Source organism: Rhizopus microsporus, assembly GCF_002708625.1.
Source record: "Rhizopus microsporus ATCC 52813 unplaced genomic scaffold scaffold_9, whole genome shotgun sequence".
Taxonomy (NCBI): Eukaryota; Fungi; Mucoromycota; class Mucoromycetes; order Mucorales; family Rhizopodaceae; genus Rhizopus; species Rhizopus microsporus.
In genome coordinates, this window is record NW_019671924.1 from 326046 (window position 1) to 346243 (window position 20198).

At 35.8% G+C, this 20198-nt stretch overlaps 9 protein-coding genes across 9 annotated transcripts; 5 read left to right on the forward strand and 4 right to left on the reverse strand.

Moving 5' to 3' along the window:
• Positions 1-230: 230 nt before the first annotated feature.
• On the forward strand, positions 231-1513 carry RHIMIDRAFT_139794 (uncharacterized protein). Its single transcript, XM_023605675.1, has 6 exons — positions 231-473; positions 526-565; positions 617-778; positions 830-947; positions 997-1057; positions 1121-1513. The coding sequence occupies exons 1-6, from the start codon at positions 370-372 to the stop codon at positions 1425-1427; spliced, it is 792 nt and encodes a 263-aa protein (XP_023465783.1). The 5' UTR covers positions 231-369; the 3' UTR covers positions 1428-1513.
• A 4693-nt stretch (positions 1514-6206) lies between these two features.
• RHIMIDRAFT_283953 (uncharacterized protein) lies at positions 6207-6613 on the reverse strand. The gene has a single exon (XM_023613161.1). It carries the CDS (start codon positions 6605-6607, stop codon positions 6290-6292), a length of 318 nt encoding a protein of 105 aa, XP_023465784.1. The 5' UTR covers positions 6608-6613; the 3' UTR covers positions 6207-6289.
• Positions 6614-9346: 2733 nt separating this feature from the next.
• On the forward strand, positions 9347-10814 carry RHIMIDRAFT_237894 (uncharacterized protein; the record flags this gene model as incomplete). The annotated part of the gene is made up of 3 exons (XM_023608845.1): positions 9347-9566; positions 9616-9881; positions 9951-10814. The coding sequence occupies 3 exons, from the start codon at positions 9347-9349 to the stop codon at positions 10812-10814; spliced, it is 1350 nt and encodes a 449-aa protein (XP_023465785.1).
• Positions 10815-11040: 226 nt separating this feature from the next.
• On the forward strand, positions 11041-11559 carry RHIMIDRAFT_237895 (uncharacterized protein; the record flags this gene model as incomplete). Its single annotated transcript, XM_023608846.1, has 3 exons — positions 11041-11073; positions 11129-11324; positions 11369-11559. 3 exons carry the CDS (start codon positions 11041-11043, stop codon positions 11557-11559), a joined length of 420 nt encoding a protein of 139 aa, XP_023465786.1.
• Positions 11560-11614: 55 nt separating this feature from the next.
• On the reverse strand, positions 11615-13997 carry RHIMIDRAFT_237896 (WD40 repeat-like protein; the record flags this gene model as incomplete). The annotated part of the gene is made up of 10 exons (XM_023608847.1): positions 11615-12001; positions 12049-12199; positions 12250-12659; positions 12712-12834; positions 12881-12980; positions 13027-13171; positions 13225-13408; positions 13456-13576; positions 13632-13834; positions 13884-13997. 10 exons carry the CDS (start codon positions 13995-13997, stop codon positions 11615-11617), a joined length of 1938 nt encoding a protein of 645 aa, XP_023465787.1.
• Positions 13998-14197: 200 nt separating this feature from the next.
• RHIMIDRAFT_203308 (uncharacterized protein) lies at positions 14198-14437 on the reverse strand (the record flags this gene model as incomplete). The annotated part of the gene is made up of 1 exon (XM_023606678.1): positions 14198-14437. A coding segment is annotated over one exon (240 nt), but the record flags the coding sequence as incomplete, so codon positions are not given.
• Positions 14438-14894: 457 nt separating this feature from the next.
• Positions 14895-15494, reverse strand: RHIMIDRAFT_237897 (uncharacterized protein; the record flags this gene model as incomplete). The annotated part of the gene is made up of 2 exons (XM_023608848.1): positions 14895-15265; positions 15338-15494. The coding sequence occupies 2 exons, from the start codon at positions 15492-15494 to the stop codon at positions 14895-14897; spliced, it is 528 nt and encodes a 175-aa protein (XP_023465789.1).
• Positions 15495-16328: 834 nt separating this feature from the next.
• Positions 16329-16796, forward strand: RHIMIDRAFT_237898 (uncharacterized protein; the record flags this gene model as incomplete). The annotated part of the gene is made up of 1 exon (XM_023608849.1): positions 16329-16796. One exon carries the CDS (start codon positions 16329-16331, stop codon positions 16794-16796), a length of 468 nt encoding a protein of 155 aa, XP_023465790.1.
• An 862-nt stretch (positions 16797-17658) lies between these two features.
• On the forward strand, positions 17659-20178 carry RHIMIDRAFT_283957 (uncharacterized protein). Its single transcript, XM_023613162.1, has 9 exons — positions 17659-18063; positions 18113-18416; positions 18467-18588; positions 18636-18699; positions 18746-18890; positions 18938-19411; positions 19462-19513; positions 19567-19712; positions 19768-20178. The coding sequence occupies exons 1-9, from the start codon at positions 17811-17813 to the stop codon at positions 19783-19785; spliced, it is 1578 nt and encodes a 525-aa protein (XP_023465791.1). The 5' UTR covers positions 17659-17810; the 3' UTR covers positions 19786-20178.
• Positions 20179-20198: the final 20 nt, after the last annotated feature.

Here is a 20198-nt window from a genome sequence, read left to right on the forward strand (position 1 = left end):
AAAAAAAAAAAAAAAAAAAAAGATAGAAATGAAAAAATATGTTCTTTTTTAAAGGCAATGCTACTTCAAATCAGGCTATAACAAAAAAAAAGAAGGAAAATAGTGTAAAGAATAGTTAAAAAGCACATCAATTGAAACAAATAAAGAAGAAAGAATTTATTGTTCTCACAACAAAGAAAGGGGGTGGTCCCTAAAAAAAACTGGTATAGCAAATAGCTCTTTCCGTAAAAGGTTCGTTTTTTTCATTTTAAAAAAATATAAAAGATCGCATAAATTTAAACTTTTTATTCTCTTTTTTCCCCTTTTTTTATTTTTTTGTTGTTGTTGTTGCTCTGCATCACTTTAGAACTCCCTTTATTCTGACGTATCATGAAACGACATGAATCATCCAGTTCTTCTCCTGATGATATACGACCTTTAAAAAGAAAATTAGACTATCCTCCAGAAGCCATTCAGACAGATAAGAATGCAAAGTAAGCAAAATAATAAAAAATACAAAAAAAAAATTGACACTGAAAATATAAGCTTGGAAAGACAAAAAATGCAGCAGTTGGAAAATATGGGTGTAAATATATTACAAAATATTTTTTATATATTTCTACTCACTTTATTATAGAATCACGATCTATGCGATGCTTGTGGCGGTGTAGGCCAATTTCTTTGTTGTGATGCATGTCCAAATGCATTTCACTTTTCATGTGTTGAACCACCCATGGATTCAACTGATGTTGAACAATTGACTGGTAAATGGTTTTGTAATGAGTGTGAATATAAACAAGTAAAGTAAAAAAAGCTATGAGGTCATGATAAAGTCACTTATCGTTATTAGGGAAAACCTATTCCAAAAGGACCTAAAGGGTTATTTAAGCAACTGGTAGAAGATATTAGTATACAGAATCCAAAATCATATAAATTACCTGATGAAATCATTGATTTCTTTCAAGGAGGTATGTATAGATGTGATAATCTATATATATACTTACACGGTGACCATAGTTACTTTGGATGACTCTGGTAATTACATAGATACAACACAAATTAAGCCTAGTCGATACAAGTAAAGAGATTTTTTTTACAAAAAGAAAAAGCCTTACACCAAAAATGACTAATTCAATCATAGAAACGGAAATAGCATCAATCCAGACATACTTGACTATAGCACAATGAAGGATAAAAATGGAAAATTTATAAGGTGCTATCATTGTAGAAAGATAGCATTCAAAAAATTAATGATTGCCTGTGATTATTGTTCTTTATACTGGCATCTTGACTGTCTAACCCCTCCTATGGCTGGTCCCCCCAACTCTTCTAGGAGATGGAGGTGTCCGAACCATATTGAGAATGTCATTGTAAGAATTGCTCTTATATTTAAGCTCTTTAGTTTAACATTCATATTAGAAACCTACAAGACAGCAAAAACATCCTGAGATCATTCATGTTGATCATTCCCCTTGTGTATATAAAAATTATTTCAACATTATTATTAAAGAAGAGCAAGAACAAGAAGAAAAAGAACCAAAACCAGAGCCATTTTTATATTTGGATGATTATCATCGTCCAAATGTTGATATACTGGTTAATAAAGATGGTACAGTCTATATGTTACCTGAAGAACCAATACAGTTTGATACCTCAAAAAGGTATATAAAAAGAACTAAACATTATAAACAGCTATTAAATATGTTTATAGCCAAGATGAATCAGTCACTACAAGTGAAGTGAGCACACCAATCACATTTTTCAGCTCACCAGAACATAATAAAGATGAAATTGATACCGTAAATATTTTAAATACAAAATTAACCTGGTCTCATTCACTCTTTTTATTTTAGTGGCTGAATAACATGGCTCATTTTCATTCTGGTAAACGAGATCCGCATCTCATTTTGTCACTTATAAAAGATATTACATCTACCAAGGTAATTAGACTATTTTAAACATTTTATGCAGATTTAACCCTCTTTTTTTTATAGTCAAATATATCACCTAGTTCATCTCCTATCCCATCTTATATATCAAAAAAATACCAAAAATATCAAAAAATTGAGCATTTACTAAAGCAAAAGGATGAACAGGAGTTACTTTCTTTAATTTGTAAAAATATTAAATAAAATGTATATTTCATAAAAATATAGTCTTGTTTTTTGTCTGATTTTATATACTCCTTTTTTTATATTTGAGAGAATATTTGTTTGTCTTTGATATATGTACTCACTTTGTCTGAGAGATTACTTTCTCAATCACATTTAATAATTTAGAGCAAAATGAGCTAAGCTGACTTTGTGACATTGCAAAAGAGTTAGCCTTGTCTTCCTGCTATAATAGATAAGATCAAAGTATATATCTCATATACATTGAGCTCCTATGTTATATTCTCTTATTCACACATTATAAATGCTTAGTGGCCTCTATTGACAGTCTATAGCATTGCTTATACCCGAAAAAACGATTGCTTTATTTACATAAAAGCTATTTACAATAGAGTTCATAAAAAGAAGGTAATTTTACATGTTTGTTCGTATACAAGTTAAAAATGCGACCCTTTTTTTTTGTGTCAAAAAAGAATAAATTTTGCTATTAATGTGTCATAAATCAGGGGCTCATATCAATTTCTACTATGCAAAAAAGAAACTTTTTTCTCCTTTTGTTCATATCAGATCTGAGATTTTAACCTCCTTTTAAAATCCTTTATAGTCTTTCATCTCGATAAAAAGTAGCATTTTATTCAAACTAAGAACAAAGGTTTGTATATAAATATGCTTTTCAAATGTAGCATATTGCTAATTGATACCCCCCTAGTCAGTCATTATGTGTCACAAAATAAATTTCTGACAGACAAGCTTGACCTTGGGCATAATTGTGTATATCTTCATCTTTTACTAGGTTTTTAAAGAAAAAAATTGTTACTTATAGCTAAATCAATACAATGTTACAGGGCAAGTAAAATGATATGATGGTACTTTTTGCTACAGTAAAGCTGATAAAAAGACAGCATCATTCACCACCATTTGTATTAACAAACAAAATACGGACAGTATGATTTTTAATATTTTGTCATAAAATCAATCCCACAGCTTGACATCAAACTCATTGTGATGCTTGGTGTATGACTTCACTAGGAATACAAACATAAAATCATTAAAACTCCGAAATAATGCATCTGTCCCTGTCTTCAAAAATAAACACAATTGAGTGTGCCATTTAATTCGTGACTCATCAAGACTCAATAGAACATATAAAATTCTTCTTTTTGTAAAGTGATTGCTATAGTAACATTGAATATCAGGAGATGCATGTGATCATATGGCTACTTAAAATCAACCAATGATAAAAGATAATTTAAACTATGAATAATAATTACACATCTTACACATATCTTTTTATCGACAGCATTCTTGACAATAAAGGAACGTGAAATCAACCAAAGAAATAAAGCAATATAGCAAATAGGATTACAGACTAATGCATAATAGTTTTCCCTTTTTTTATTTATTAAATAATTTTAATAGCCATTCACATGAGATGGCTTTTGGGGCAATAGCTACATCAAACTATGCTTATTTTGGGGGACCATGAGCTTTTAGCATATCCTCCTTTTTTGTTTGTCGTGTCCATTCGATCGGAGATATAAATTAACCATAAACAATGTTTCATCATCTACACATATTTCAAAAAATAATCAGTAAATGATATTTGATTGTTATGCAAGCTGTATATTGCCCTATAGACAATCTGTAATGTATAAAAATCATATGTACGCTAATTTACGTTTATTCTTGCTTAATAAGAATACACAAAAAGAAGACGCTCACTACTGTTATTGTTGTGAACTTGTGGGTAGATCCATGTCTGCCTTCATGTTACATGCAAAATGCGACAAAAAGAACCCTGTGTAACCAAAGCAAACTATACTATTTAGTGTTTCCTCCGTTACTCACTACCTTTTTTTTTTTTAAAAAAAAAAAATGCCATCTTGATATTGACAAAGAACTTTTATAGTCTACTTTATGAAGCAGATAAAAAAAGATGATATTATCAATATCTTATGGACAACTTAATATAAAAAATACAAGAGGTTTGCTTTACTTTGGTGTTTTGGTTCTGGATTCATCTACAAATATATATCATCTGTAGATAAAGCAGACAATAGTAGATATGATATGGAATGCTTTGTGCTTTTAATCATATACTATTTGAATCAACAGTTTCTTAAAGTGTTTTTATTTATCTCTTTAAAAATCAAGCTCATCTTTTTTGTATAATGCTTTTTTACTAAAAAGAGAGTATAAAAAACATTACTGAGTTGGGCTTATAAATTCAGGAACACATTTCACAGCTTTGAATTTTCAAAAAGAACATGTATACAAACTGTTTACTTAAAGGTGAACTATGGCTGAATAATTGTTTATGAATCAATATCAGTAAAAACAAGCTTGCAACTAAACACTCCTACTGTTATCATGAGTACAATCAATATTTCAAAAAAAATTACACTTGAATTACTTTACTGCAACTATTTAGCTACTGAATGATTTGGTAACATAGCAATCACCTGCTTAGAAAAAGAAGACCATTGCTCTTTTTGCTATGGAATGCAGTGTTTTGCGTTTAAAAATACATTTTTTGATGCTGGCCCTGGCCAATAAAAAGTCGTGCAACCAAATACGTTTTTCGCTTACATTCATTTATTTTTCGCTCTTGCAACAAAAAGTCTGCTTCTTGTATGCGTTGGCCAAATTGCTATTCTTTGTCAACAGAGCCTTGTCTACATAGAGTTGATTTTTGACTAGGCTTTCTCAAATGGATTCAAATCCGGAGAATATAGTGGCAAAAAAAAGAAGAGTATGGTCGTACATTTCAATTGTTCGAATGACTACCTTGATTTTATGAATACCTGCATTCAGAGGCGAGGGTTTCATTCCAATATGGTGGAGCCTGTGTGCTACGGCTCTTCTAACTGATTTCAGTTGTCACATTCACCTTGTTCTATTGTATCATCACCACAGTATCTAACGTGTTGCTACCCAGTCAAAAAGCAAAGTCGAGTGCAATGTCAGAGATATCTTGCACAAAAAAAGTTTAGCAAACTTGATCAATCACTGGTGTCAAAAGCCATATACAGAGAGGCTCATTTCTATCATAATTTGAAAAAGTCAAGGAATCCACATCGTACAGGAAACAAATATGAATGAAGACTAAGCGACGTGTAGAGAGAAACTCAATGTGAGGCCGATCAATGCGCTAGTAAAGAATGGCGCATACATCAGTAACATAGAAATTCATCTCGATGCAATTCCACAATTGTCATCCAGTCTCTTTTTACCTTTTTTCATAAAAAAGAGAGTCAAAAAACCAAAAAAAGGGAAACACTATATGTATGAAAAAATTCACGACAAAGCGGTTAATATTACGATCGCTACTTTTGTTGTCTCTACAACTTCACACTACCAAAGTTTCTACCTAACCTAAGGCTGCTCATTGATATAAAGTATGAATTTATCACAATTGCACATGACTGATCTTGGCTCTTTGTTGATAACACCTGACAACATAAAATCAAAATACATCAATAACAACATTTCTTTTTCTTTTTTTTTTATCTCTTTCTTCTCAAAAAGAAACACAAGCCAAGATGGTGACTTTATAAAGTCATGCTTAGCGTGGTGCCACACATTCAAAAGATTTGTTGAACTTCATCATAGGTAGTATCCGGAGGTAGCGTCCGTAAAATTAGTCTAACTTCTGATGCATCTCCTGGTGCATGTAGTGTTTTCCTCTCAAAGATAATAGTGTCATCGGTGAAAATGAAAAAGAATAAGTTGAAGATATATCTGTATGTCAAACCAATGATTCCATATTGTCAGGTTTGATTTCTGATCCTGACAGGCAAGACCATCTACGCTTGACGGACACCTTGCTAGAGGCAGGTGGCAAGTCACGACCCGATGCCATCCTTTCTGAAAAGTGCCAGTTGCAGTATGAAACTAGCATTGGCCATGGAGAAGCTAAAATATTCCAAGGCAGCGCCAGTAACTACAGTTTGTGTATGGATACGCTTTAGTTAACTATCTTCAACAAAAATGCCATCATTGTCAACAAATTCAATGCGGCTATTGCTTTCCAAACTTATGGTTGGGTCAAATTATTTTAGGAAAAGAAGAGTAACATGACATGATTTCTACAGGCTTCTCGATTACGTTTTTCCTCGCCCGGCTTGTCGCCAGTGGTACATACGCCTACTATGAAATTGCGCGTTCATTACTCGTGTGCCGTCTTGGAAGCGAAAATTCTAAAAAGCAATTGTCAACAATTGAATAATACACAGAATTAGCCCTTCACCAAGGCTTACGCTCAATACTGCCGAGATTTGATTGTATAAGTTGGTATCAAATTTCACGCTTGAATCCATATATCCGTCAACTATGGTACTGCGTAGCGCTTCCAAGTTCGCAAGTCCAGAGTGAACGATTTGCTGCTCGCTGTATTCATTTTCTTTCAAGAAGAGAACATTCAACAAAGACCTATATAACCAAGGTGAGTATTGGCCTTCTATGTTACAACGAGGATTATCGAACTTACAGGATCTCTTGAAGGTGATCATCAACATAAAATCCGCGCTCTTCTGCTGAAAATTCTGCTGCACATTTATACTCGCAGAAACGTCGTGGTAAATTGTAGTCATAACGGTCGTCGCCCGAGGCCCTATCAGCTTGTTCTTCGCTGCTATTCAAGCTTTCATCATCATTATCATTCATGATGACCTATTAAACGCTATCAGTACGTGCAATTTCTTTGTATTTTTTACACTATTTGAGAGCTGACCTGCTCAGAGATGTGCGCATTTTGCAATTGTTGGACAGAGATAGTAAGGGCCTTCTAGCCAGCTACTGTTATCGTCGTGGCGGCTTTCGCTTCAGCAAATAATAGCTCCAAGTCAATATCGGTTCCTGGGCCTCTTTTCTTCTTTCCTCGCGCGTTGGAGAAAGCAAATCTCATCTTGGCTTGTAAATTCTTTCTTTGCGAACTCCACGCTTTCAAAATTGCGGATGTTGGCCTTTGTGATATTTATGCTTATATAGCTATAAAACAGTAAAGAGTCAATTGGCTACATTTACTTTTAAAAAGAAAGAAGAGCTAATAAATGAGGGTACGACCTGAATATATACGAGGAGTGACGACTACAAATATCTGACGTCGTCTATTAAATGAAGATGAATAAGGGAGATTCTTGGCACACTCCTTCGCGCACTACCAAATCTCAAAATAGTGGCACTGCCTTCTCATGGAGTAGTACGCAAGGAGTGTGCGAGATGCTAATACTTGTCTTTGCAATTATTAGTGGGCGCATTTTTACAGTAAATAATATCTTTGATATTCTTACGGCTAATTCTAGACATCGTGTCAGGTGGAAAGAGATCGCGATAGCCTCCAAGTACACATTCTTTGATCAGCGCGGTGTCCTTCGCTTCTTCGTACGGATAATCTTCATCGACTAATATTTCTCATAGGATGATTTCAAGACTAAAGACTCCAGACTTGAAAAAGGGAGGGCTGCATTTAAGCAACTCTGGAGCCATCCAACAAAAAGCATCTTCAGAAGCCGACTTGCTAGCTGTATGATCTGGCCTCACTTTAATTAAATAGGCACCTCGGAACTTTGGAGTATTATTCTCATCCAAGATAATACTTGAAGATGGCAGACTACAGTAGACAAGATTATGACAATGAATTGTTGTTGCGTATCCTGAGGGCTCTTGCTGGTAACATGGCAGCTACCTCCTCCAATAAGGCTTGTTATCTATTGATATGATTTCTGTTCCTTGCTGCTCAGCAGCTGTTGAATTCTGGTATTTAATTCTGAATTTTTACCTGTCATGACGAAGATTTCCGGCATATTCTCTCTATCGGTAGCTTTGTAGATACAATAGTTTTAACTGTTTCATTTGATTGTAGGAATGAAGAGAATGCACAAAAAAGCATTGCAATTGTATACAGTTTTGCTATAGAACATAGTAACTCGATGGTTTAGCAATCCTTTTGATTGCACTTAAAGCGGTAAATGTCAATGAATAAAAGTATGGACAGTCAAATAAAGCGACTAAATGCAGATATATATGCTTGTATGCTTTTTCTTTACATAAAAATCTCATTCATCAGATCTTATCACAAAAGGAGATGATCAACTGCAATAATGCCTATTTTATTTAGTGATTTTAACATTGATGATTGTCAGTAGAAGCATCTTCAAAGATTTGTAAACACGTTCATGTTCTAGAAGCTTGATTCTTTAAAAAAAAGTCACACTATTAATGTCACAAAGCCACTTCATCAGCATATCCTGTTTTTCATTTCTCTCTGTATGAAAGGGAGGGCATCATTTCATATACAGGCTTGTATTTTGTACAGAGGTCATATCATTCTTAAAATAATCATCTATTCTTTAAAGCTCATTCTCGGGTATGTTTTCTAACCGATCACAAAGTATCTTAAACTGCTCATAAAAACTTTGAAAGAATACCTCCTGTGTACTCAATTGAGTGATAGCCATCCTTCATATAAACAAGTTATTGATTCTTTATACAAGCTTAATCCTTCGCTCATCTGTAATAAGCCTAAAAAAAGGGTGATACATCGGGAAAAAACAGCAACCCAAAAGAGTCTTGGTCACACTATTAAATTAAAAATGACAACCATTGACGTAAAAAAAAATTTTACCAGTTTTAAGTAATATTCCGATGACTCCGCACATGTCTTTAAAGGTAATGTCCTAGAAACATCTCCTCTCTGCTTACAAATACCAACAGATTCTCAGCGGAGTATGAGAAGAAGACGAACCTACTTCTTATAGTACCCTCGATTTAACCACGGGCACGTGGATACTGTAGGCTTCAATGTTACAAAAATCTGGGTTTACCCAAACTTTATCTTGCAATTAATTTCCGTATTTGTCCGTATTATAATATATTCCAGGGTAAAGCCAGATCAACTTCACACACACACATAAATATATATATATACGGTAATATCGTCTTTCTTTCCTTCTTTAGTCCTTTTGGCCATATATATGCTCCTCATTACCGCCAAAGATAGTCTTCACAACCAAAGAAACTCTTGTACTGTATTCTAATTTTTCAAGATCAGTGATTTCTGCTTCTCAATTTTCTTTTATCCCGTTTTAGCTGGTTAAAAAAACTTTTTTTTATACTTTCCTCTTAAAGAGAAACACATTTTTTTCTTCCTTCTTCTTTAAGAAAAAAAAAGGACATCCATTGTTTCCCCCCTTTTTTTTAATTTGATCCACTCTATTCAATTTCAATTATTTTTCAAATTACATTCTCTACTATTTATGGATGCACAAGAAATCGAAAAAAGCAGCTTCCCGTCTTCTCCAGTCGGTAGCCACATTGACAGCTTTAAAGTAAAAGAAAGAACTACGGATGAAATTGGATGTGAAGAAGATAGTCAGTCGAGCATCAATGAATTTGGACATGGTAACGGTACATTCCTTACTGGCTTTTTTAATGTGGTCTGTGTTGTTGCTGGCACCGGTACCTTGGGTTTACCACGTAAGGATCATATTCTTTATATAAAGACTCTTTATTCATTTTCTTATAGATGCACTTGCCATTGGTGGTTGGCTTGGTATTCTTATCATGATACTTGCATTCTTCATGTCTGTCTATAACGGTACTATCTTAATTCGTTGTCTGTACTACAAGCCTGGTCATCGACTTCACGATTATAAAGAAGTCGGTTATGCTGCATACGGATGGGTCGGTTTTGTCATTGCTACTGCACTTCATTATTTGTACCTGTTTGGGTGTCCAGCCCTTTATCTGGTATTGGCTGCTAGTAATTTGCACTCACTACTTGAACATACTGTAAGTCTTGTTATCATTACACAACCAACAACAAAAAAAAATAACATTTCTCTTTTTTTTTTTTTCTAGAGTGGAGCACTTAGTCCCGCGAAATGGACAATCATCTGTGGTGCTGTCTTGTTAACACCCTGCCTAATTACCAAAACACTAAAAGAAGTTACTTTACTCGCTGCTGTCGGCGCCATCTGTACAGCTATGGCTGTTTTCGTTGTATTGATCCAGGCCCCTATGGACCACCATGCTCATCCCGAAAGAGTCGTGATTACTGATGCGGTCATCTGGACTGGTTTCCCTTCTGCTTTAGCTACCATTGCATTCTCATATGGTGGCATCAACACCTACCCTCATATGGAACATGCATTGAAAAAGCCTCATCAATGGAAATGGGTTCTTTTAACTGGTATGTCCTTTTGTACTGCACTTTATCTCCTGACAGCCGTTCCCGGCTACTGGTCTTATGGACGTCAAACCGTATCCCCTGTGTATAACTCGCTTCCAGAAGGAACCGGCAAGATGATTTCAATGATCGTCATGACCATTCATGTCGTACTTGCTATCCCCATCTTTACAACCTCGTTCTCTCTCGAAATGGAAAAAGTGATCCGACTCTACGACAGAAGCCTCAACCGATGGACCGTCTGGCTCATTCGATCCGTCATTCGTACTTGCACCATGGTGGTCTTGGTTATCTTAGCCGTCTATGTTCCTTTCTTTGATGATTTCATGGGTCTCATTGGCGCCTTTTCAGGATGTGGTCTTATCTTCCTTTTGCCCGTCTTATGTTACCTCAAGTTGACCGGTGTTCGCAACAAGCCTATCTATGAATTGGCGTTTTGTGCTCTCACACTTTTGCTGGGCGTTGTTGGTTGTATCTTTGGTACTATTGATGCGATCAAGAGTCTTGTGAGAGATTTTCATACAACTTTATCATAATTTCATTTCCCCTAGAAACTTGGCTGTATACCTTTTTTTTACATGTCCCCTTTAGAAATCATATATTTCTTGTAAATAAACATAAAGTACAATTCGACACTTTTATGCCCCGATAGGTCCATTTTTTCAAAAGTGGGGAGTTATCCAATAAATGGGGGGGGGGCGAGTTACTTTTTAGACCAAAAAAATAAAGTCTCTTTCTCTCTTATGATTCATACTGTGTACCATGTCCAACCCACTTAATCTCATATTTACTTGTGTAAAGACTACTTGCTGTTTATTCTAAGTCGCTGTATATCTTACAATTCATATAGCACGGCATAGTATCAGGCCTCATTGCACTTCAAACATTATTATTCACTCAAACCACAGGGTTTCTCTTTAACCAAACACTTGATACAACCAGTCTTTTATGCATACAGTTTTATGGTGCAACTTTAGCATGCTTAGCTGTTGTCAGTTTACTAAGTAGAAATATGCCCAATATGCTACCATGCAAACGCGCTACAGGTAAACGTGATGTATATATGTACATATATTCATATATCCTACAGCCTGTGGATTCATTGTGTATCATGGTATCATGACACTCATCCTCATTCAAAATCGTAATGAAGCAATCATGAACAAAAATGCCAGCTTGTTACTCTCTATCTTTCATGGACTTCAGGCTTTTGTACTCTATGCATGGTATACAGCCACAGCAAGTCAAGTCAAGGCATTCTTAAAAGAAAACAAGAAATAATACTATATTATAAAAGAGAAAAAAAAAAAAGGTATCAATAAAAAGTGAGAGGCAATTATTTTGCTGGGGGATTTTCTTGGTTTGAGATCATTTCGGTTATATTCTTTTGCAATAAGCTCCAATCTTCAGGCTTTGGGTTTGCCATCTCGCCAACATCGTAGACATAGACATGACCATCGCTTGAACCAATAGCCGTCTTTCTTCCTTCCTTGTCCCACGCAAGCTTATTCAAAGCCTTTCCTGATCCTACTTGTGTGCTTACAAATGGTTCCTCCGTATCTGCATTCAGATTCCACAAGTCAAATTGCCCTGTACCGTCGACTGTACCAAACAAGGCAGGATGAACGGGTGACCACTTGACATCATAAATATAATCATCAGAATGTTCAAATGAATATAATGGAGTCACGGTAGATGCTTGAGTGGACGTTTTGGATATAGACTGAACAAAGGCTTGTTAGCATAAAAAAAAAAAATAGGAATGTTTACCTTTGCTCTCCAAAGTTTGACAGTCCAATCTACAGAAGATGTCAAAAATAAGTCGGAAAAGTCGACAGGACCATGCAGAGGATGGAAATCGATACCAGTGACCATACCATGATGACCGCGGTAAGTGTCATATTGGTTTATACCTGCCTTACTATAAAGAAACGGATCAGATATTTTTTTGTACATTAAATATTTTTTTACCTGCCAGCTCTATCATATCTGTTTGCTTGGTATATATTGCCTTCTTCCGTACCAGCCCAGAAAGCAGTGGTTTCATTATCGGGGAATCCTAAGCAAGTAGTCGAGACTTCATCTGTTTTGTTATGAGCAGAATGAAGTAACTCCAAATAATCTTGAGGCTGAGCAAGCATATCCAATTGCCAAGAACAAACAAATCCATCGGTACTTGCAGATATTAAGTTGTGAGCATTTTGAGTTCCAACCATCTCAATCGAGTATACAGGATGGGTATGTCCTCCAGCTGATAATGGAGTCTTCAAGACAGGCAAAGATTTGGCACGCGTGTCCCAAAGGACAATTTGTCCCGAATAGGTACCTCCGATCACATAGTTTGGATGGAATTTGCTAAACATGACACTCAACACATCTGACTGTATATCAAGTATTAGAAATATTTGTGAACATTTATATTTACTTGTGTACCTGAGAGTGAAATACAAATTCAGGACGGTCCAATAAATGCAAGTTCCAAACAAGAGCAATACCATCAGGCTCATTGGGTGCAAGTGGATTCTTATTATAGGATGATACAACCAATTCAGGATACTAGCAAAATATGTCAATATGCTTAAAAAATGCATCATCATCTTACTTTAAGAGACCAATTGACATCTGTGACAGATCTATTCTTGCACCATTTTTCATCCCAGAAATTACATACAAACTTGACGTGTTTACCAGAATTCTCATCTCTAAATCAGCGTTAATAAATAAATACAAGCTTTTTTGATATCTTACTGTTCTACATCAATGCCCAAGGTATAGTCTTTCATAAAGTCATATTTTTCATTCAATGCTCTTTCAACTAATTTGGTCGAAGTATCAACAAAGTCAATAAACTCTTGAGATTTTTGAATGACCTTTGCCTCTTCTTCGGTCAATTCTAAACAATATGTCATTATATATGTCGACCCTAACTATGTATATATGTCAAACCTTTGATTTCTTCATGCTTTTCCTGTTCAAGTCTTTTAATTTCCTCTTCCAGCTGTGCAATCTTTTGTTTCTCTCGTTGTTCAAACTCTTCAGTTATCTGCTTACGAATTTCTTCTTCTGACACTTGAGGCGCTTCAAGTGATCCATCTGTCGTTTGGATTTCTTTACTGTACACAACACGTTCCTAAATAAATAGTGAGAATAAGCTGATATGTTTATACATGTGCTTACAAGTGGAGGAATATCTGCAATAAACGCCTGTGTTTCGGTGAGTTCGGCTACATAGTGAGGCGCTGTAGTAGACTGAATGGGTTGAGAAGCGGCTGAGACCATAGATAATCTTGCATCGGTTCTGCATTATATATTTAGATTTTTCCTATTTTATTTAAACTATGTTTTTCACTTACGCACTGATGGGCGTTCCAGGAGATGAATATCCAAAATTAGCTGAAGTTGGACGTGAAGAAAATTCAGAACCGGCATCCGAGCCTCGATCGCTACCACTAGCAGTAGTAGCATTCGGTGTAGATGGACGTTCACCCAAAACAAGAGCAACAAGATCATCAATAGCTTTTCTATCTCGTCCAGCAGAACCCGTCGTCGTCGTCGTCTAAAATAGAATGAGGGTTTCAGGAGAAAGAAATGAACATGTTAATTACCGAAGAGGAGTGAGTGGACTGGCTTTCCAACAGGGCTCTTCTTTCTTCTCGAGCACGCCTAAGCTCAGCTAATTTTTGTCTCTTCTTTTCTAATTCTTCTTTTCTGCGATCCATCAAGGGCAACAATTGAAAAAAAAAAAAGAGAGAGAGGAGCTGTAATACAGCATTCGCACTTTAAATTCAGACAAATGGATTTTTTTTTCGAACGAATAAAAGTTTATATTCAGAAACTATTTTACACTTGAAAAAATCAATTCAGACAGACGCTGTAAATTGTTCGGACAAGTGAAAAAAAAAGGGGTAAAGATATTCAATCAAGCAAGACCTAATTCTTTATCGAGATATCTATCCCAGAAGCCTTCTGCATGCTTGATCCATCCAAGACAATCTTCTGTGGTAACGCTTCTACAAGCTGCTTGAATTCTGGGAGTTAAAGTATCCAATGAGGAGAGTGGATTCCTTTTGACATGATCTTTAATTTTAGACCAACGCTTTTCAATTGGGTTAAGAAATGGTGGGTAAGGTAGTATAAACAAAGGTTTATAACCACGACTTTAGATGGATTCTGTTACATAATGAGAACGATGAATCCTACAGCTATCTATGACGATAAAAAAATCCTTTTTTATCATGTCTATCCAAAATGCCCATGATGTTTCGAACAAAAGTTACGACATGATACGCTGTTGTGCCTTTCTTGACCTTTGTTTTAGAAGATTCACCAATCTTCACTTTTCTTTTCTTGTTTTCAGGTAGAGGAAACTCTTTCTGAATTTTAGCAACGTCGCTGGGCTTCAAAGGTTCGACTTTGGAGAAGTTAATGGTCCCAAATGGAAAATGCATTCGACGATACTAAGATTGATATCCTTTTGTGTTGGAACTTTTACTTGTGCTGGGGTGTCATTAACAGACCAAACTCTGCTCCTATATTTGATAAGAATTAAATTCGGCTTCCTCGATGAACACGCAATTCTTTTGAAAATCAACTCCCAGCCGCTTTCCATTCTGTTATCATCTTGTAGCATTTCTGTCCATAGTATAAATACTTGAATTTTTCAAGGATAGTCTAATTTTCTCTTTCATGTGTTTCCTTAAACCGCTTTCAGATATGATGAGGCCTTGAAACATGTTACAAAGCTGCTCTCTTGCCATGTTCACTGTAATACACGAATTTTGATCAACCAAACCTATGAGGAACTGCGTGTGCTTTTGTGTTAGTTTGGTATTATTTGTCTTGGGAGTCCTATTATTCTTGGAGGGCCGTTTCATACAACCGACAGGAATAGCAGTTCCATCGCTCTCATTCCATTGCCTCAGTATTTCATATACAGTTGAACGGGGAATAAAGCAAGCTTTTACGTGCTTTGCAACAGAACCACCTTCTTCCTACATAAGGTGAATGAATTACTTGATATTCTCAAGGTCATAAGCTTTGTAAGCGAGAGCCTTCTTACTGTCACTATCCTCAGACGCAAGTGGTACATTCTGAGGAACGACATCATCTTCCATTTCTGGAAACGCGACTGTATCATCAGTCAATGACATCAATTTGTCGTAAGTAAATGCATGATCTTCATCGAGATCCATTTCTTCGACCTGAATTTCACTCATGGCTATCTCACTTGCCTTTATATAATGCTTCTCCATATTAAGGTTAACTTGTCGAAGTGCCTGAATTGAATTCTTTTTAGATAGAAGAACATGTTTTTTAGATAGATGAAGTAGTTTATCAATCTGAAAGCATCGTGAGAGAGAATAGGTGGCTCAAAGTCAAGTTGTGGCTTCTAAAAAAACTCTTGAATTCAATCAGTATCGCATGCCACTACCATAAATTAAAAGACGATAATGTGAAGTCTATGACAAAAAGAAAGTTGTCCCTGTTTTTAAGGATACCAACAGAGACAATACAATATAATTTAAAAGATTAAATGTCGTTTTACAAGGCGAAAATGAACTAATCTGATGGTAGCTGTTTCTTGTCTTTCAAGAAGGAGTCTTGAGTTTGTGGTCAAGAAGTAAGGCTCGTAGATTTTCGCTTAATTCAAATATTAACATTCTTAAAAGGACACTTTAAAGCAAAAGTTGATTGCGTACTTAAAACACTTGATAATTGGTGAAGTAAAAAGGAATACATTCTGGAAGGCACTGATAAAGACGAAGGTTCAGTTTTATATATATACTTGGCCACTACCAGACTATTTCAGGTACGTGTATGTAGCGTTTATTTTGTTGGAATATTGCTACTAATTTAGATGGTGTGAGAGAGTTTTCATAATATGAATCCTTTCATGGTACCATATTAAATAATATGTTTGCCTTGAGAACAGAAGCAAAGTAATCTCAACGATGAAAAAGAAAGAAAAGTCACTCCTTGCTTCAAACTTGTGTAGTATTTTCGGCCTTACGAACTAAATATAAAGCCATTACAAATCTAAGGGAATACGTATGAAAGACGAAGATGAATGTCAATACATAAACAAATTGACAACAGGGGAGCTTCAAGAAACCACCAACAAGTGCGTGTTTATCAATTCAAGGCGTCGTGACTTGTTGTATTGTATGCATGAGAGAAATAAATCAAATAGCAAGAGCGATCCCTATCGGTATACTCTTAACCAAAGGGCCACAGAAACCAAGTCGAGGAAATTCGCTAAATTGCGTCAAAATACAAAACCTGAAAAAGTAAAGGGATCTGAAGCATATCTTTCAAAGCATCCGGCTCCGACCGTTAACGTTCTTCAATTTGCCGAGTGCTTGAAAGTCAGGGCAAGAGTTCATGGGGCATTGCCCACATATTACACGAATGAATACAATGAACATCACAACCATCATTTACTTCCTTTCCGAAAGATGAAGTTATCTTCGATCGTTAACAGGCAGCAGTCTGACAGCCATCTATCAGCAAAAATTTGAGAGAAATTCGGAAAAGATTCTATTCTTGTTATTGAGGATTCGTCTGCTGCAAATCAAAGGTATCATGAGCCAATCCGGGGGAAGGACATGTGCAGAATGTTGAAGAAACACGGTTTTTCCGTTTATTTGATTGATGAACACAAGACGTGTTCCCTTTGCCCCACTTGTAAAGATGGAGAATTAGAAAAGTTTGCAAAAGTTTCTAATCCTCGGTCATTTCGACGAGCACGCTACCCTATAGTCTTGTATCACGGACTCTTAAGGTAGCATATTCTTAATTTCTAAAAGGTTGACAACTATCTCATTAATTCCTTTTCTTAGAAGCAAAAATCAAGAATGTTTGGAGTCCAGAAATCAATTGAATAAGGATTTAGTAGCTGCTTTGAATTTCAAAGCAATCATGAAGAGTCATCGACAAGCACTTGGTCGCCCTTCAAGATTTCAGAGGTAAACCCTCAAGCGCTCTTCATCATTTACTGAAGTCCCTTCCCCAAAAAAAAATCTGCGCTATGCCACCCGGTGGTAGCAACGATCTTGCCTAGGGCGAGTATTGATAGAGTAAACCAAGATGCAGGTAAGTTCTATACTTTTTCTTTTTTCACAACTAATTCTCCTGCCTGTATTTATTTTTCGTTTTATCTAAAAAAGGTAACCTAAAAATCTGGTTTAAAAAAAAAAAAACTAACATCATCTGAAGTCAAAGTAGAAACACTGTAGCCTGATTGAAATGAATAGAGGCTGAGCTTTAAAATGAGCGAGATGATTGGGTCAGTGAACTTCAGTACTTTTAACAATGAAGTAATACATTACAAAAAGATGTATCTTAGATAAGCTATATTGATGTGCAACTGGTTAAAGTCATATATTACTTATCTTTCTCTTTTTCGATGACGTATCCTCAAGACATATCCATCGTCTTGCTTTTTAATTCTTTGGTGGCACAAATGGTGGGGCCAAATAAGAAACATGTCAAACAATCACTCTATTTTTTCTCTTTTTTTAAATATATAAAATATGGAATGGCGCGTTTATATTATGTCAATAGCAGGAGTAGCCATGATCTACCTCACAAGTTTATTGCTCTATGATGTTCCTTATCCAACTCCTGTTTATATACCACACGTCGAAAAAAGCAAAAACGGTGTCTCAGATCAGGTCATCTTGAGAGCCAAGAAAGATTACATTTATAATACGCAGCTTGTCTTTGACCAAGAACGAAGCGAGTCTTATTTTTACAGTACGAGCGCACTCAAAGTGGGCACTTTTGGTATGTTTTTATATTTTATTCCGTTACTTTATTTAACTCTTTTTGCAAGGTCGTATCATTCAAACAAAAAAGTTAAAAGACGGCCTATCACAATCCATAGAGACAGAGTGGGAACCATGCTTCAACCATACCATCGATGGCACTATTGTGAATGTATCAGAAAGTCCAAATGATGGATTAATACAATTTGCAGTGTTATATCGCAGACTGGAAAAGGATGATCTTTTGCATTATGTACGAGTTTATTATTTTCCAAACCAGGACAGTGATATGCAGTATAAGGACTTGTTTATTCCTGGAACAACACTAGTAAAGGAGATATCATTAGAAGATGATTGCATATTACTGCATCGGTATGTATATTCAACACTAAAGATATGCGTGTTCTCATTTATATGTGTAGTGATCCAGATAATTATAGATTTCGTATCATTCCTCTTCCTCAGGATATAACTGCACCACCACATTCTGAAGAGATGGGAGTCATATATATAGGTCAAACAATCCCAGGAGATCCTATCAGAGGTAACGGAAATCATGTACTCTATTTATTCTAATTGAGCATCATATAGCCTATCATCAACCCAGAGATACTGAAGCTCACGCTGGATTGCTTAGTAAACTATACTCACCAAAGTAAGCTCAAAGCATGTCAAGTCCATAAACTAAAAGTTGTCCTTAGCCCAGCCATCATTCGTGTGCTTACCCTCGACATCTACCAAACAACACAAGATTATTATATCAATCTGACGATTGTCGATGGAACACCTTATACAAAAGACAGGCAGATAGGGGAATGGACAAGACAAGGAACCTTTAAAAATCGAGTAAGCATTGCTTTTGTAAACAACAAGCTGACTTACAGTACGCAAAGGAAAGATTCCCTAGATACATCAACAGTGTGCCTGAATTCTCGCATATAGATACATATCAACATCCCATCGAAAGAATAGAGAATCCCATGCCAGTTCCTTTCATGACTCGATCAAGCCATGGAAAATCCTTGGTGACCTCCATCGCAAAGCACTTTTATACATTTGATTTTACCAATAATATAACCAATAGTGATCACTTGTATAAGCACGCCAATGGTACGGTCATGTCTGAAGCCTATAATGATGCTGAGGACGATACGATGGTGGATGATTCCGACATAGTGGGACTGAAACTAAATGAGGATGCAACCCTTTTGGCCGTTTGGACAGAGACTCACTCTGTTTATATATTTAAACGTGGAGTCAGTGATAGTGAGGATGCGTCCATGGGAAAAATGTCACCGCATAACTTGAGGAGATCGTTGAGATGGAAACCACGTATGGTCATTCATCCTATGGATAGTAAATCAGGCGTAAGTTGCTCTATACTTGTATTACTTTCGGCTCACACTTATTTTAAAAGAAGGTTGGATCTGTTTTATTTTGGAAAGATAGGACAGGCAATAATTATATATGCAAGTATATATTTTTAAAGTTGATAAAGTAGTTTAATTTATTTTTGGTTTAGCTGTCGGCATGAAAAGTACCAAGGTCAACACGTATTTCATTGATGACTATGGGGAAGTCAAGGAGTGGAGTTTTACAAACTTTGTAAAGGATAGATATGGTCTTGTGTGCTGTAAGTTATATATTCTTAATATAATCATCTTTATTCTAAAAATTTAATTAGTAATGTTGGCTGTTGTCGCATTATTTGCAGCAAACGAACATCAAACACATTAACTAGAAAACTAATCAATAAAAAAAGACGTAATATACTGACCGAGGTGCTAAGGAGTTTACTGCCGTTATGGACAGCGCATTAAATCCACGGCGTTAGTCTTTTGGAGGGCTTTCATTGCCATATTTTGATTTGTAAACGAAGATATCATATATATATATATAATGCACTGTTCACATTGCAACTTGTTCTCTGCGTGTTTGCCAAGCACAATATGCTGAGTCAACTGGTAAAGGTGCACGACAAGATGAGCAATTGATAGTAAGTGCAGTAATTGTAGCGTTGCTCATGTGTTAATGCAAGATCAAGCTTTAGTAGGCTGATTCTAGTGCACTGTTTAGACGTGCTTATTATTGAAGGTGTAATATGAATAAGAAAAAGCATCTATTTACATGTTCATCTGATAAAGATAGTAAAAA

Coding starts and splice junctions, on each gene's coding strand:
- RHIMIDRAFT_283957 (XM_023613162.1), top strand. CDS start 17,811: ATGGAATGGCGCGTTTATATTATGTCAATAGCAGGAGTAGCCATGATC. Junction 18,589..18,635: donor CCCAGGAGATCCTATCAGAG/GTAACGGAAATC, acceptor AGCATCATATAG/CCTATCATCAACCCAGAGAT. Junction 18,891..18,937: donor AAGGAACCTTTAAAAATCGA/GTAAGCATTGCT, acceptor CAGTACGCAAAG/GAAAGATTCCCTAGATACAT.
- RHIMIDRAFT_283953 (XM_023613161.1), bottom strand. CDS start 6,607: ATGTTGATGATCACCTTCAAGAGATCCTGTAAGTTCGATAATCCTCGT.
- RHIMIDRAFT_139794 (XM_023605675.1), top strand. CDS start 370: ATGAAACGACATGAATCATCCAGTTCTTCTCCTGATGATATACGACCT. Junction 566..616: donor AGCAGTTGGAAAATATGGGT/GTAAATATATTA, acceptor ACTTTATTATAG/AATCACGATCTATGCGATGC. Junction 948..996: donor CATTGATTTCTTTCAAGGAG/GTATGTATAGAT, acceptor CGGTGACCATAG/TTACTTTGGATGACTCTGGT.